General features: G+C 44.3%; 1 protein-coding gene across 1 annotated transcript in view; it reads left to right on the top strand.

Moving 5' to 3' along the window:
• GALNT16 (polypeptide N-acetylgalactosaminyltransferase 16) overlaps positions 1-15,485 on the top strand; it is a 211,899-nt gene that overhangs the window by 123,808 nt on the left and 72,606 nt on the right. Inside the window, exon 3 of the mRNA XM_084847928.1 lies at positions 2,532-2,630. Coding sequence (XP_084704054.1) covers positions 2,532-2,630 — 99 coding nt within the window. The remainder of the gene's footprint in view (positions 1-2,531; positions 2,631-15,485) is intronic.

The raw sequence follows: 15,485 nt of genomic DNA, 5'->3' as shown, positions 1-15,485 counted from the left end.
TGGAAGGGGTGGTGGAATTACTCTTGGGACTTTCCTGGCATGGAGGTTTCTGGTGGAGTGGGATCTCTGGGGGTTCATGCTGCAGGAAACTCCCTCCCTCAATCTGCCTCCTCCTCAGAGTCCTCTGCCTCGCTTCTGAATTATGAGGAGTCTGACTTACAGTCCTGACAATGTATAATAATATAATAACAGTCTTTTTAAAAAAGTTTTATTTCTGTAACATTTATTTATTTTTCATGACTAATGAAAATGCGTGTCACATTCTCCATAAAAATGGCACTTTGGAATTCTGGCAGTTCTGGCACAGTTCTGGCAGGTTCAAAGGTTGCATGTGAATCTTTCATGGCAAAAAAGACTAAATATATTGTGGAGTCGTGGGAATTAACCCCACTCCAACTTCACAAATCCTTAATCTCTGATGAAGTGGAGAAAAACTAGTAAAAGTTCACTCCAAGCTAAACTTTGACACAGCTTCTTAAAATAATGAATGCATTTGGGCATTTGACATCTTCTTTTATTTATTGTTTGGAACAAGTTTTAACAGAGTTTTCATATAATAGCTACTCTTTGTTCAACTGGAACAGAAAAATAGTGAAAGAAGAAAAAGGAAAAGAGAGAGCATAAAAAGGAAAATATTACATTAAAAAGCAATGGTGAATTGTCTAGTATTGCATATAGCAGAAAAGATTTATGAAAACACCACTTGTTCTCCCAGTTCCTTCACTTTCCTCCCTAGAGCCTCATAGTCTTTGGAGATCCATTGAACATTTCCTCTGGCTGTATTATGTGCTCCCAAATGGATCAGCAGGAGAGGACAGTGGTCAGTTGACTTAATGAGTTTTGGTAGCCTCTCTCTCACATCTTGAGTACATGCTTCAGGAAGGCAACACACATCCCAAGATAACATGTCCAGTGTGTGCACAGCTGCCTCCATCCTGCTCAGTAGTGAGACACCAACCACTACCACACATCTGCTCTTCCTCAGGTTGGTAGTTAAACTCCTCCAATCCACGTGGGCCTGAGTATCTTCCTCAGCAGGGTGTTATCTCCTCTTCAGGTGATCCAGGGTCACCACTCATGGGAAGTGAATGGCATTGGTTGCATCGTTCCAGTGGCATAGAATGTCTCCCAATTCTCCTGGTCCTATGTGTCATGTTCTTCCAATCCCCTACTTTTTGCCCTCTGTTTACTTCGTCTTCCTTGGAAATCTCCCCTTCTTTTAGGAAGGCCTCCTACCTCTCATCTAAAACCTTTCCACCCTTGCTGATGTGTTGGAGTGTAGGTCGGCGTGCCTCGAGCCCTTCCACCTTCTCTTCCAGCAGAGGTACTAGCTTGCACTTCTGCAGGTGTAGCTCATGCTGCCCTCAGGTAGGAAGACAAACATAGCACATACCCTGCAGGTCACTTGGAACAATTCAGTCAGTCTCCATGGTGCTAGGCTTTCCAGATGACGGTCGTTTCCCAGGACTCCCCCTCAACCTTCCCTGCTGATCTCTCACACAAAACTCCCATTTGCTCAACCTGTTCACTCCCTCCAGTAGCTCACTCCCAGGAAACAGGGAGTTTTGCTACAGAGTTCACCTGTTCTGATTAGCCCCAGCTCTGGACTGCTCTAGACTCTGGAGTTCCTTGTGCATTTTGTAATGGTTGGGAGCACGCCTAGCATAGGATTAAAGGTCAGGAATGGACAGTGGCCCATGCAGCAGCTGTAGCTGCTGGTGGTGTGGCAAGGGATATATGGCTGCCATCACTGTGGCAACCAAAGGAGGAGGCATAGGTCAGCACTGTGCAGGCATGTGGCTGTAGCTGCTGGTGGTGTGGCAAGGGATATATGGCTGCCATCACTGTGGCAACCAAAGGAGGAGGCATAGGTCAGCACTGTGCAGGCATGTGGCTGCTAATTGGCCAGCACTACCCTACCAATGCAGGCACAGGCCAATGATGACAACTGCAATTGGGCTGGATGGTTCTGACCTATAGTCTCTCAGTGCCTCCAGCACCACTATGTGATGCTGCTACTAATAAGAGAATACCGCCACCCTCAGTTGCAGCTGAGCCATACTACCTGCCACACTTTCTCATTGGCTACTGCTGGGCCTGTGTAAGAAGCAACAGTACCAGGTGATTGTATAGGGCATAGATTGCTCCTGTTTCTTTCCCACCACTCTCCTGCAGAGGGAGCGTGTTGCAGATTCTAGGAGTGTGGATCAGTATCATCTTTCTTTTTCTTAATAGCGTTTGAAACCAACATGCTTGTTAACTGGTCTTACTGGCAGTTATAACCTGATGGATGCTAAGCCCTGCTGTCAGCACTGCCAGTGTATGATGAATTGCACTCACACAAAAGAAGCTGAATGGGAAAGGTGTTGGCAGGGTACCAAAATTCACAGTTATCAGCTGTTTGGTATATATGTGCATGAGCTTTTGTGAGCTTGGCAGCAGATTTGGGACTTCTATTTTTATAAGTGAATTCCCCAGGCATTTAGGCATGTGCTCTGTCTAATCAAAACTCTTTCTCTCATTTGTTACAGGTGTGCCTCTGTGCACTACGGTGCGGACCTGCCGGTAACTAGCATCATCATCACCTTTCACAATGAGGCTCGCTCCACCTTGCTCCGCACAGTGAAAAGGTAAGGCATGCCATTAGCAATTGTGAATGAGACGGAACGTTGCAGCCCTAAGCATACTTGCTGAAATCAAGGAGGCTTGCTGACTTATTTATTTGTTTGGTAGACTGATATCCCACTTTTTGACTAGAGTCCCCAGAATGGCTTACAGTATTTATAAAAAAGAACAGATACAGCAGGAACCACATGCTCAAGAAAACTAAACTCATAAGAGAATCAGCTCCACCTGAGCAGGAATCAGCATGTGATGTCCCTTCCTACAGGGCAGTTGATATCAGTTGGCCCTGTGATGGGGGGGGGAGGAGTCCAACTGGAGCAGGCCCTGAAGTTCCCTTTGCCTGCTGCTGTCTCCCCTACTTCTGAATGAAAAGAGTAAAGGTTAAAGCTGCAATCCAAAGCATACTTAGAGGGAAGAAAGTCTCATTGTAATCAGTGGGACATCAGTCCGAGTAATATGGTTAGTGCTGCTCTTTGAATTCCTAAGGTCCTAGAGTCCTGCCTTTTAATACAGTACATCCTTCAGGATTGGGCAAAAGAATGTCCCGATATACCTTGGAGTGTGGTCCAATCAATGGGCCATCTTGGATGTAATATTCTTGGTTTAATAAACCATTGTTTAGTAAGCTGGAACAAGTACTGGCCCTGTGCACTTCCCCCATCACCCCTCCCATCATCTCCCTTCACTGCCACCTTTGGCATTTCAATCCTGGTCTGTTTAAACTACAATTCCCTGTGATGTCCGAAATGGGAAACTGTGGTTTAGTGTCAGTTTAATAACCAGGATCTTAAAATCAAGATCCTGGTTAGCTAACCAACATTAAATTACAGTTCCCCATTTGGGACATAACAAGGACTTGTAGTTTAAACAGGTCTGGGTGGAAATGCTGAAGCCAGCGCAAAAGGAGATGACAAGGGCAGGCTTGATGCTTGATCCTGGGTTCGGCTTCAATCACTTACTTAGGAATGTGTTCCATTGAACTCAATGGGGCTTATGTTTGAATAGATATAGGATTGTGCTATTATAGCCAGGCCATGTGAAAAGCTAGTTAGAGCAAGCCAAGGCATGAATGACATCATGTAACTGACCAGGGGCACAACCCACTTCTGTCTGGTAATAAACATTTAACATTAGAATTGAAGATTCCAGAAAGGATAGAATTTCTACCTGACAGCAATCTGGGTATATTGACCACAAATTTGGGGAATTCCTCAGAGCAACGCAGGACTAAGGACTTAATCAGGGATTAAGCAGCCAGAAAGGTGCGCTATGAGCTCCTAGCTGGGAAACCATGCTCCCCTCTCCCTCGTAGCTGGGGCAGAGAGAACAGTGGTGGCTGCCTGTCCGTGCTTGTAACACAGAGCACGGACAGGGCGAAAAGGGGGTGTTTCTGGGGGTGGGGAGGGGAGACTGCGGAAGCTGTTTAGACAGCTTCCTATGTGGTCTCCAGCCCCGTCCCTCCCCCTCCTCCAAGCCATGCTTTGATGCCCCAAATCAGGCATCTGAGGAAAACTGCCGGGCAGCCAGAGCATGGAAGGAATCCTCTCCTCTGTGTTTCAGCCACCCTGCATTGGATAGGTGGCTGCCTCCGACTTCAGAGGCAACCGGAGGCGACCGTCTATCTCAATAGGTTTTCGCCCTAAGTGACAGATAAAGAAATCCACAGAAGAAATAGAATAAACAAGTATTGCTGATGCTTGAAAATGGAGTTTTGCCCTTACAGAATGGAAATTAGTCATGTCAAGATGGCTAATATAGACATGTTTCATTACAGTATAAAGAACGATAATATATCCCATGATGCTCTTGTATGAACTCATAGATCAGACATTACAGCGGCACTTGTCACTTCTGGTGAAACTTGAACAGCATGAACTGGGCTGCTTCAAGTCTCAGATCTGAACCCTAAAACCTCCTGTCCAAAAACAGGTTTGGTGGTCATAACTGCCTCCCCCATTCAGACACTGATGCCTTCTTGTCCCTTTTCTGCAGCTTTCTGCTTCTATGTGCTGCTGCCATTTTGGGGATTGTATTATGTATGTGCGGTGTAATCTCGGTGATGGCACACAGTGACAGGAGAAGCAATAAAGCCTGCAGGGAGATTCTCACTGGGGGTAGCGGAGACAGTAAGCAGTGGCAATAGTGGGCAGCGGGCAGATGCAGAAGTGCACAACATGTGGGTCTCTGTCATCTGTGCTTGAATATCTGAATACAAAATATTAGACGCCTACACACAAATACCAACCTTGCGCATCGCTCTGGCCTTAGGAAATTGCCTGTTTTTAATAGATCAGACATTAAATTGGCAGTCAGGCAGTTGGGCGCAAGATTCATTTATGATTTGTCTTGTTGATGATTTCTTTCTGTTGCATGCACAGAAAAAAGGCATGAGCCAATTCTGGATGACTGCTTGGAGATCCTTTGAGTAAGGGGTCTCAAAATGTTCAGAGTATTTTCTGAGTCAAAGATTTAAAATCTCATGGGTCTACAAATTATGACTGGGTGTGGTAACTAAACATTAGTCTCTTCTAGTCAGTTGTGAAGTCCAGTCCCATCATGGTAATGCAACCGTGGTATGGTCCACACATAATGTTAATCCATGGTGTGATTTGTCAAAGTATGGCTTGTTGTGTCTGAACCCATTCCCATAAATAACAAGGGTTTGTTAACCAGCTACAAACCACAGATAGAAGCCATGATTTGTTGTTGCCTTAAGAAGTCTGGCTTATTTAATTATGATGATGTCTGAACCCAGAACCATGGCTTATCCCTGGCTTGTTTGCACTGCTGTCTGCTGCAATGCAGAGGCACCTAGCAGGAGCAGCCAGAAAATGAAACCACTCTGAAGACTGGCAGAATGGGTGGGAGAGAAACAAACCAGAAATTGGGAAAAGAAGCCACCATGGTTTGCCCATCTACAAGGCAATTCATGGATAAAGCAAAAACTGTGGTTACCATAAACCAGTTGCATATGAATGTAGCCAATATTATATGCATTTATCAACACAGATGGCCCAATGGAATTGATGAAGTTATATAACTCAGGTTTTACGTAGGTTGATGAACACATGAAATTACTTTTTTACTTTTAATCTGTGATTCGTTCCACAACTCTTTTTTATATAGATGTTATTAGTTTTCCAAAACAAGATTAAATAAACCAACAGAGAAAAAAAAGAAACACATTAAATGTAAATCTACTTACTGACAGATATACATTCACATATATGTATATTTTCCCCCTTTACCTTACAAACCAGGATATAGGTAGAATCCATAGGCTGCTTGGAATTTCTTTTTTACTTTTAATCTGTGATTCATTCCACAGCTTTTGATAGTCCCCCTCCCTTTTAAGTTTTCTTTTCACACACACTATTCTTCTCTCTCTCTCTCTCTCTCTCTCTCTCTCTCTCTCACACACACACACACACACACACATATATGTTATATAAGCTGAAATATTAAATAACATTTACATTGTTGTTTCCTAGTACAAGCATCAGAATGTGGGGAAAATTGGCTAGTAAGATGTTTAAGAAATGTTACTATAAAAATGAAGGAAGAATGACCCATTTTTCCAAAAGGCATCCTGTGGCCCCTTAAAGACCAAACTTTTTGTGTGTGGCCGTAGCCCTATGCATTTTAATTTTTGTGAACCACCCAGAGAGCTTTGGCTATTGGGCGGTATAGAAATGAAATGACGATGAAGATGATGATGCATCCTCAGCTGGCTCCATTGAACTCAGTGGTGTTTTCTTCAGAATGCAGAGGTTCAACTTGTGAAAATATACTGAGCTTTAACAAAGGATCTTCTTCAGTCAGCTGAAATGCAACTTTTAGCTTTTAATGAGAAATGCAAAGAAGCGTTACCATTGAAATGGCTTGCCTACCTTCCTCTGCCTGGTGCCCTCCAGATGTGTTGGACTTCAACTTGTGCTGTGTGACTGGGTGGGGAGTGATGGTAGGGGCAGAGCTAATCTCCCTAACACAGTGCTACTGGGGAGGGGATAGAATGCCTAAAGGATCCAACTAATGGGAAGGATCCAGCGGTGTCCGTGCACTAGCGCTGTTGACCTTGCGCTAGCGTAAACCAATACTTGCACAATGTCAATAGTGCTTGCTCGCACAACAGAAAATTTGGTGGTGGCAAAACAGGGGCTATTTTCCTTTAAAACAAAGGGCACAGGGAGCATGCACCTTGTTCTCAAGCAAAATCATGCACTCAGGAGGCTTTGAGGAGCACGAGTTTGCTTGAAAACAAGGGGCATGCTTCCCACACCCCTTGTTTTAAAGGAAAATAGCCTCTTATTTGCTGTTAAGAATATAAGAATATAAGAACATAAGAACAGCCATGCTGGATCAGACCAAGGGTCCATCTAGTCCAGCATTCTGTTCACACAGTGGCCAAACACCTGTCAACTGGGAACCCACAAGGAGGGCATGAGCGCAACAGCACCCTTGCACCCATGTTCCCCAGCAACTGGTGTACATAGGCTCACTGCCTCTGGTACTGGAGGTAGCACATAGCCATCAAGACTATAGCCATTGATAGCCTTCTCCTCCAGGAATTTGTCCAACCCCCTTTTAAAGTCATCCAAACTGGTGGCCATCATTACTTGTTGTGGTAGCGAATTCCATAGTTTAACTATGTGCTGTGTGAAGAAGTACTTCCTTTTATCCGTCCTGAATCTCCCACCAATCAGCTTCATGGGATGACCCCGGGTTCTAGTATTTTGAGAGAGGGAGAAAAATGTCTCCCTATCCACATTGTCCACACCATACATGATTTTCTAGACGTAGATTTCTACATTACAACTTTAAACTGGTTTCAAACCGGTTTATCTAAAGGGATCCTGCACTTTCATGAGGGTACTGAGAATTCTTTGCTAGAGACCCCTGTCCCCTGCCCAAGCGGCCCCTCTTCCTAGAGCTACAATTCCCAGAATTCCTGTATTTGGTAGCCGTAATCGCTAAAAACAGGTTTGAAACCAGTTTAAAGTTGCAATGTAGATTGTCTCCCCTACCCTCCTTTTTTCCAAGCTAAACAATCCCAGCTGTTGTAACCTTCTCCCATGGGGGAGAAGCTCCAGCCCCTTGATCATTTTAGTTGCCCTTTTCTGTACCTTTTCCAGCTCTACAATAAATTTTTCATTGCCCTAGCAAGCCCTACATTGCACAAGCATTTGTGTATGCTAAGGCAGCATTAATAGTGCTAGCACACAGACACCATTGGATCCTTCCCAGATAGTAAGTGGTATAAAACTGATATAAAGGAAGAAATTCTCTGCTACCATAGTACCAGCATTTCTGACCCTGATTCAACCGCCATTCTTGCTCCTTCACTCATGCTTCCTATTATATGTTTGTTTGCTTAAACAAACAAGCAGCACTTTGAAAATAATCAAGAGTTCATTCATTGAATTATTTTTGTGGGGGCAGGTGGAAATGGAATAAAATGTTGCGAAGCTGTTCTGGGAATGGGGAATTTGTCACAAGGCAGCAACTGGTCAGAATCTGTTTTTCCCCTCCTCAGCCTTAGGGCATCCCCACACCACCCTAAAATCCTGCATTTAAAATGGGGCTTTCTGCTTCCGTTTTAAATGCAGGATCACAACAACTCCCTTTTTTACCTGCTTCCTTTTCCCCCTCCCTTCCCCCCCTTCTCCCCATATCTGAGTCTTCCATTATCTTTCATTGTTCTCGCTCCCCTTCTTGTCGCTTTTCCTCTTTTCACTGAGAAAACTGAAGCCGAACACAGTGGGGTAATTTGATCGCTCATTATCTGCAATCTATTTAAAAATGGAACAAAGGGCATTTAGTGCAGGAGACGCTAAATGGCATCATGTAAAGAGCCCGGAAACCTCTGTGAAGGAGCAATCTCAATTGCAGGGTAAAAGCTTCATGTGAAGAAAGCCTTAGAAAGAATTTGGGAAAGTGTGATGAAAACATGTTAAATGCACTTCTGGAGCATGGCTCCATTTTTAATGCATGTCCCTGGCACCCTGAGCCTCGTGTGGCGCAGAGTGGTAGGCGGCAGTATTGCAACTGAAACTCTCCCCACGACCTGAGTTCGATACCAGCAGAAGCTGGGTCTTGGGTAGCCGGCTCAGGTTGACTCAGCCTTCCATCCATCCAAGGTCGGTAAAATGAGTACCCAGCTTGCTGGGAGAAAGGTAGTCATGACTGGGGAAGGCAATGGCAAACCACCCTGCTATAGTCTGCCATGAAAACGCCAGCATAAGCGGTGTCCCTCTAGGGGTCAGTAATGACCCGGTGCTTGCACAGGAGGAACCTTTCCTTTCCCTGGCACCCTGGTTGCTACTTTTTACAGCAAAGGGATGTTTCTTCCGCTGACCATTTCTCCCAGTCCCTTTCTAGGCTAAAGAGTTTGGTAAGACCATTCACTGTTTTGCTTTACCCTGAGAAAATGCCCTCTGCTCCCTTTCAGATATTAAAAATTGGCTCAAAGTGTCCCCTAAGCAGTCTATCAGGTCAGGGTAATGCTTTCTCTGTGAACACAGAGGTGGGGGGAGAGAGAGAGAAAGAGAGAGAGAGAGAGGAGAGAGAGAGAGAGAGATGGAGCATCTCAGCTGGAAGGCAGCTGAGAGTACCTCTGGCAATGATGCATTATTCATTGGAACTATTTTTCCTCACTCCAGGTCTTAGGGTCTTGCAGAAAACTGCTTTGTGAATAAATAACAGGCTCTTTTAAGTGCAACCTAGCTGGGCTTTGTAAGTACGAGGATGGTTTGGCACACTGGTGGAAACAAATCTATTGCAAGGAACTATTGGTCTTGGGGAGGTTGCCCTTGGGAAGGATAAATTGTTTGTTCTGAGCAATAGGCAGTTAGGCAGGAAGGGCAAGCCCAAGACAGTTTTGTGCCCAGCCCCCCAGCAGCAAAAACAAACCAATTAAACAACCCACCATTTGCTTGAATGACATCCAGAATCTGCCGCTTGAGACAGTTGCTTTACTGGGCCTCAAATTACAGCCAGCCTCTGAGGCAGGGGGACTGATGGTGCGCACACACTGAGAACTGCCTCATTCCTAACAAGGTTGGCTTGAACAATGCAATGCAGGAGACATACAGCTATTGATATGACTGTATTGTCTCCAGCGTCCCATTTGTAAAATGACAGGTGTCAGGCCTCAGGTCTGCCTAGAAGTCTACTTCCTTCCTTATGATGACTTCTGCTGGTTTTCATTGTTTTATAACACACCTAAAACTGGCTAGAAAATCCATCTAGAAATGGGCTGTAATTTCAGATCTCTAATTCTAAGTAGAAATAAACGAGAAATCAAATGGATTAAAGTTTCTGCCCACTCTGAAGATTCTTTCCCCTAATCCTACTCTGACATGAATGAGGGTTGGTTGTTAAGAACTGGCAAAAAGGTATTCTACATACACATTTAGTCAGTCCATCATTTTCAACTCACCAGAGCTCAACCATAGCATTAAAAATAGCAGGTTCTGGGACTAAGCCTCTGTGAATCCTGACTCCTTTTTAACCCTGATTATCTTCTATGGCTCAGGGAGTCATTATAAATCCAAGCCCTTCTTCATGATGAAAATGTATAAATTGTAGCTATACCAGAGTTTATAAAGGGAGTCAAGGGTAGAGTAGAGGACTAGCAGCCAATCATCCATGAAGTCATATATCTACCAGACTTTGCATTATCAGAATCAAAGGAATGGCTGGACTTGACCTTGAGCATAATGTTCTGGCTGAGCCAGAGCTGGTATGGGATTGCAGTGGCAACCCAAAGGCTGAGAGTCAAGACTGGAAGTGGCTGTGCACACATCATGGTGGCATTTAGCTGGGATTCATGCCACATGTGAGTTGCTTCCATTTTCTGTAAACAACCTCAAGTTGGCACGATTGGAGATTGTCAGCATGACATGGGTTGTTTTGCCCTAAACATGTTTACCCCCTAAATATGGGTTAACTGCTGGGTTATTTAGCCCCTAAGCAACCAGTTGGTCTGGGATTGCACATCACACTCACAACCTCTGATCGGGCTGATTGGAGGTTGTTCACAGAAACCAGAAGTGGCTCTCAGGCAGTGCACAAAGTGAGGGTTAAATAACCCACCATGATGTGCAAACTGGGTTAAAGTGTCCACAGCACAGCTGGTGCCCAAGGCAAATGCCCCATTTATCCAATAAATAAGCCAAGTCTGAAAATTTGGCAACATAGAACAGGGACAGGCATTTAATCCTGGTGAGAAAACATTGCAGGGCCCCAGTGAAACAGAAGCACCTGTGGCCTTTTAAATACATTTTGCTAGAGTAGTATGATTTTTACTGCCCCATGGGCTCTCCCACAATGCTTCTGGCAATGTTTGCAACTTCCGCCTGCATGGTTAGGGTGGATTTCATGGTTACGTATTACTCTAGCAACAGCTGCTAGATTGGTCCTATTCATATGAGTAGAAACTGTATATATTGCATGTTAGTGGGAGTGCTGTGGGAACATTCACAAAGTGGTAGCAACCATTCTGTTTTAGGTAATGTATGAAACAGGCCAGTTAATCTTATGTTTGAAGGAAAATTCAAATATGCCTATTGAGATGATACAGCCCTCGCTTAGCAGAAGGGACTGTACCATCTCAGGTTTCATGTGGCAAAATTGTTTCTGACATGTGAAAATTGCCCCCACGTGGACAGTTTTCCATGAGGGCCTTCCCCCATGCCACTATATGGTGCATTTTTTAATGAATCTATAATCTGTATTTGTAGGGCTCCTGAACAGCTCTTTGGGTTCTTATGAGACTTTCCTGCTCTGGTTTACTTGTTGTTCTTAGTTTTCTGGTAGAATTGTTTTTAAAAATTCAGCACTGTTTTCAAGGTGCTTGAGGTAAGGCATGTATCTCAATAAAATGGATCTGAATGCACAAGGCTGGGCATGAATTATTACTGTGAGTATAATTGCTGCTGCATTCGCCTACACAGCCAGTGCCCCTACCACTAAGTAATTACTGCAAAGTGCTATGGGGTAGATGAAGTATGGAAAGGACTGCTTTGTTCCAAGTATTGGCTTCGTTCAAGTTTACACAGGACTGCAGGAAAATCAGGCAAGCAGGAGGTGTAATGCAAAAATTGCACTGCCTGCTTATCTTGTGGCGGCTGGTCACGCTTCTGAATCAGAACTGCTTTCTTTCCAAAAGCACAGCAGGTGGATTAGGCCTTCCATGACAATTAGGGGCTGATTTGATTTTGATTAATTAGCCATTGGAGTAGCACCTGTTGAAAATTACATGTAATTAAATTGTTATTGATGATTACAGAGTTGTTTTCCTAAACAGAAGTTTAATGTCACTTTGGGGAATGGCAATGATGAGGAAGTCCGATGGATGAGAAACGTTAAGGCCAAAATCTTTAAAAGCCGCTAATGAGTTTCTATGCCTGCCTTTAGTAGTTTGAGGCCCCATGGGACTCCTGTTTCAAAGATGGCGAGACTCAATCAGTATATTTGAAATTTGGGGGCAACTGGCAAGTCTGAAAATAAACATCCAGGCAGAACTGCTGCAATGTATTGGCTAAGACTGGGGCATCTCTGGGTTGAATCTCACCTCTGCTGTGAACCGATAGGTGGCCTCACAATATGGGGATAATAATTATGAGCTATCTAACAGTGTCCTTGTAAGGATCTGAACACTCTACAGTGCTATTTAATTTAAATTGTATTGTTCCTATTATTGCAGGCTCTCTAATATCCTCTGGAAATATTGACTTTTGTATTCTTCATTTGTACACTGGCTAAAATCTGAAGCATTTGGCCAGAGAATTTCTTCTTAGTTTTTAAGCAAATATAAGAACAAATAATTCCCGCTATTTCTGAAGTTCAGGGGCAAGTGCCCATCCTTATGTAGGTAAAACAACACAATCCGTGCACAAGAGGGAGGTATTGGCAGGCTTTGGGGAACCCCAAGGCTTGCAGCAGTACAAAAAATATTTATTAAAAAGAAGTCAGGGGGGTGGCACAGACAACCCAGTGAGAATTGAGAATGCTCAGTAGCCATGGGACATTGAGTCTATTGGGAAAGAAAAACTGGGGGGAGGAGTAATGAAATCTGCTGGCGGGAAGTGTTTGATTAACAGGAAGCATTGCTGGGGTGGCTTCAAGATGAGGTGAGTCTTGCTGAAAGAGAAGACAAGGAGCACAGATGGAGATAAGGAAGAGAGTGGAAGGTGGGCAGTTCTATGTGTTTCTTCCTCTGTTTTCCTTTGCTCCATTGCTTTCCTTTTTCCTTCTCCAAGAGAAACGATCAAAAGAAGATGGCAGAAGAGGCACATAGATATAAAAAGGGGATAGAGAACCATTTCATTCTCTGGGTAGGTCGCTTCCTAGTTCACACTGAGAAGGTTTTTCTAAATGTCCCCAGGACATTATTCACAAAGCAAAGTTGTCCATAGAAATCAATGGAGACATTCATGATTTTAATGTAACCAGGATTGGGTACTAGTGTCCTTCCCATCCAAAAAACACACCCACCCAAAAATAGCAATATAGATAAGAGCTTCTGCTCTTTCTAGCTCAGTTTTTATTTAGCCCTGCTCGGTTCCAAAGCAAATGCAGTTCATTGTCTCTATATTATAGTCTGGAAGGGCTCTGGCTGGGAGAGACTATCTGGAGGCAGTTTTGGGATGGATGAAGGCAAAGAAGCTGAGGCTTAATCCAGATAACATGGCACTGGGTGGAGAAAGCTATTGATCTGGATGTAGGTGTGAGACTCTTGTTGGAGGGGTTACAGAGGTGAAGGACCAAGTGCGCTGGTTGAGGTTTCTCCTGGACTCAGTGCAATCTATGGAAGCAAAGGTGGTCACCAGGGATGCCTTTTATCAGCTTCAGCTGATTCACCAGCTGCATCCCTGTCTGAAGAAAGCAGACCTTGCTACAGTCATCCAAGCCCTAGTTACATCCAGACTCGACTACTGTAATGTGCGCTACCTTTAAAAATGATTTGGAAGCTTCAGGTGGTGCAATCAGAGAATGTAGCACCAATTCTGTATCAGCTCCACTGGTTGCCAATATCTTTCTGGGCCTAATTTAAAGTGCCGGTAAGCACATTTAAAGTCTTAAAGGGTTTGGAACCAGGTTATTTAAAGGACCTTGTTCAGTCGTTCAGTCGTGTCCGACTCTTCGTGACCCCATGGACCATAGCACGCCAGGCCTTCCTGTCCTGCGCTCTCTCCCGGAGCGTGCTCAAGTTCATATTCATTGCATCCGTGATGCTATCTAGCCATCTCATCCTCTGCCGTCCCCTTCTCCTTTTGCCTTCAGTCTTTCCCAGCATCAGGGTCTTTTCCAGGGAGTTTTCTCTTCGCATTAGGTGGCCAAAATATTGGAGCTTCAGCTTCATTATCTGTCCTTCCAATGAGCACTCAGGGTTGATTTCCTTTAGGATGGACTGATTTGACCTCCTTGCAGTCCAGGGGACTCGTAAGAGTCTTCTCCAGCACCACAGTTCGAAAGCATCAATTCTTCGGCGCTCAGCCTTCCTTATAGTCCAGCTCTCACAGCCATACATTACTACTGGGAAAACCATAGCTTTGATTAGACGGACCTTTGTCGGCAAGGTGATGTCTGTGCTTCTTACTATGCTGTCTAGGTTGGCCATAGCTTTCCTCCCAAGGAGCAAGCGTCTTTTAATTTCATGGCTACAGTCACCGTCTGCGGTGATCTTGGAGCCCAAGAAAGTAAAATCTGTCACTGCTTCCATTTCTTCCCCTTCTATATGCCAGGAAGTGATGGGACCAGATGCCATGATCTTCGTTTTTTTAATGTTGAGTTTCAAACCAGCTTTTGCACTCTCCTCTTTCACCCTCAACAAGAGGCTCTTGAGATCCTCTTCGCTTTCTGCCATTAGGGTGGTATCGTCTGCATATCGGAGGTTGTTGATAATTCTCCCAGCAATCTTAATTCCGACCTGTGATTCATCCAACCCAGCATTTCTCATGATGTACTCTGCATATAAGTTAAATAAGCAGGGTGACAATATGCAGCCTTGTCGTACTCCTTTCCCAATTTGGAACCAATTGGTTGTTCCATGTCTGGTTCTTACTGTTGCTTCTTGACCCTCGTACAGGTTTCTCAGGAGACAGGTAAGGTGGTCTGGTACTCCCATCACTTTAAGAATTTGCCACAGTTTGTTGTGATCCACACAATCAAAGGCTTTAGCGTAGTCAATGAAGCAGAAATAGACGTTTTTCTGGAATTCTCTTGCTTTCTCCATGATGCAGCGAATGTTGGCGATTTGATCTCTAGTTCCTCTGCCTCTTCGAAACCCAGCTTGTACTTCCGGTAGTTCTCGGTTCGCATACTGCTGAAGCCTAGCTTGTAGGATTTTGAGCATCACCTTGCTGGCATGTGAAATGAGTGCAATGGTGCGGTAGTTTGAACACTCTTTGGCGTTGCCCTTCTTTGGAACTGGAATGTAAACTGACCTTTTCCAGTCTTGTGGCCACTGTTGAGTGTTCCAGATTTGTTGGCATATTGAATGCAGCACTTTAACAGCATCATCTTTTAGGATTTTAAATAGCTCGGCTGGAATACTGTCATCTCCGCTAGCTTTGTTGTTACTAATGCTTCCTAAGGCCCACTTGACTTCACTCTCTAGGATGTCCGGCTCAAGTTCAGTGAGCGCACTATCATGGCTATCAGGGACATTCAGATCTTTCCTGTATAGTTCTTCTGTGTATTCTTGCCACCTCTTCTTAATCTCATCTGCTTCTGTTAGGTCCCTGTCTTCTTTGTCCTTTATCATGCCCGTCTTTGCACAAAACGTTCCCTTGAGATCTCCAATTTTCTTGAAGAGATCTCTAGTCTTTCCCATTCTGTTGTTTTCCTCAATTTCT

Source organism: Heloderma suspectum, chromosome 1 (assembly GCF_057233095.1).
Source record: "Heloderma suspectum isolate Gila_16-S chromosome 1, 16-S_ref, whole genome shotgun sequence".
In the NCBI taxonomy this organism is placed as follows: domain Eukaryota; kingdom Metazoa; phylum Chordata; class Lepidosauria; order Squamata; family Helodermatidae; genus Heloderma; species Heloderma suspectum.
This window is presented reverse-complemented; position numbering and strand designations above follow the sequence as displayed.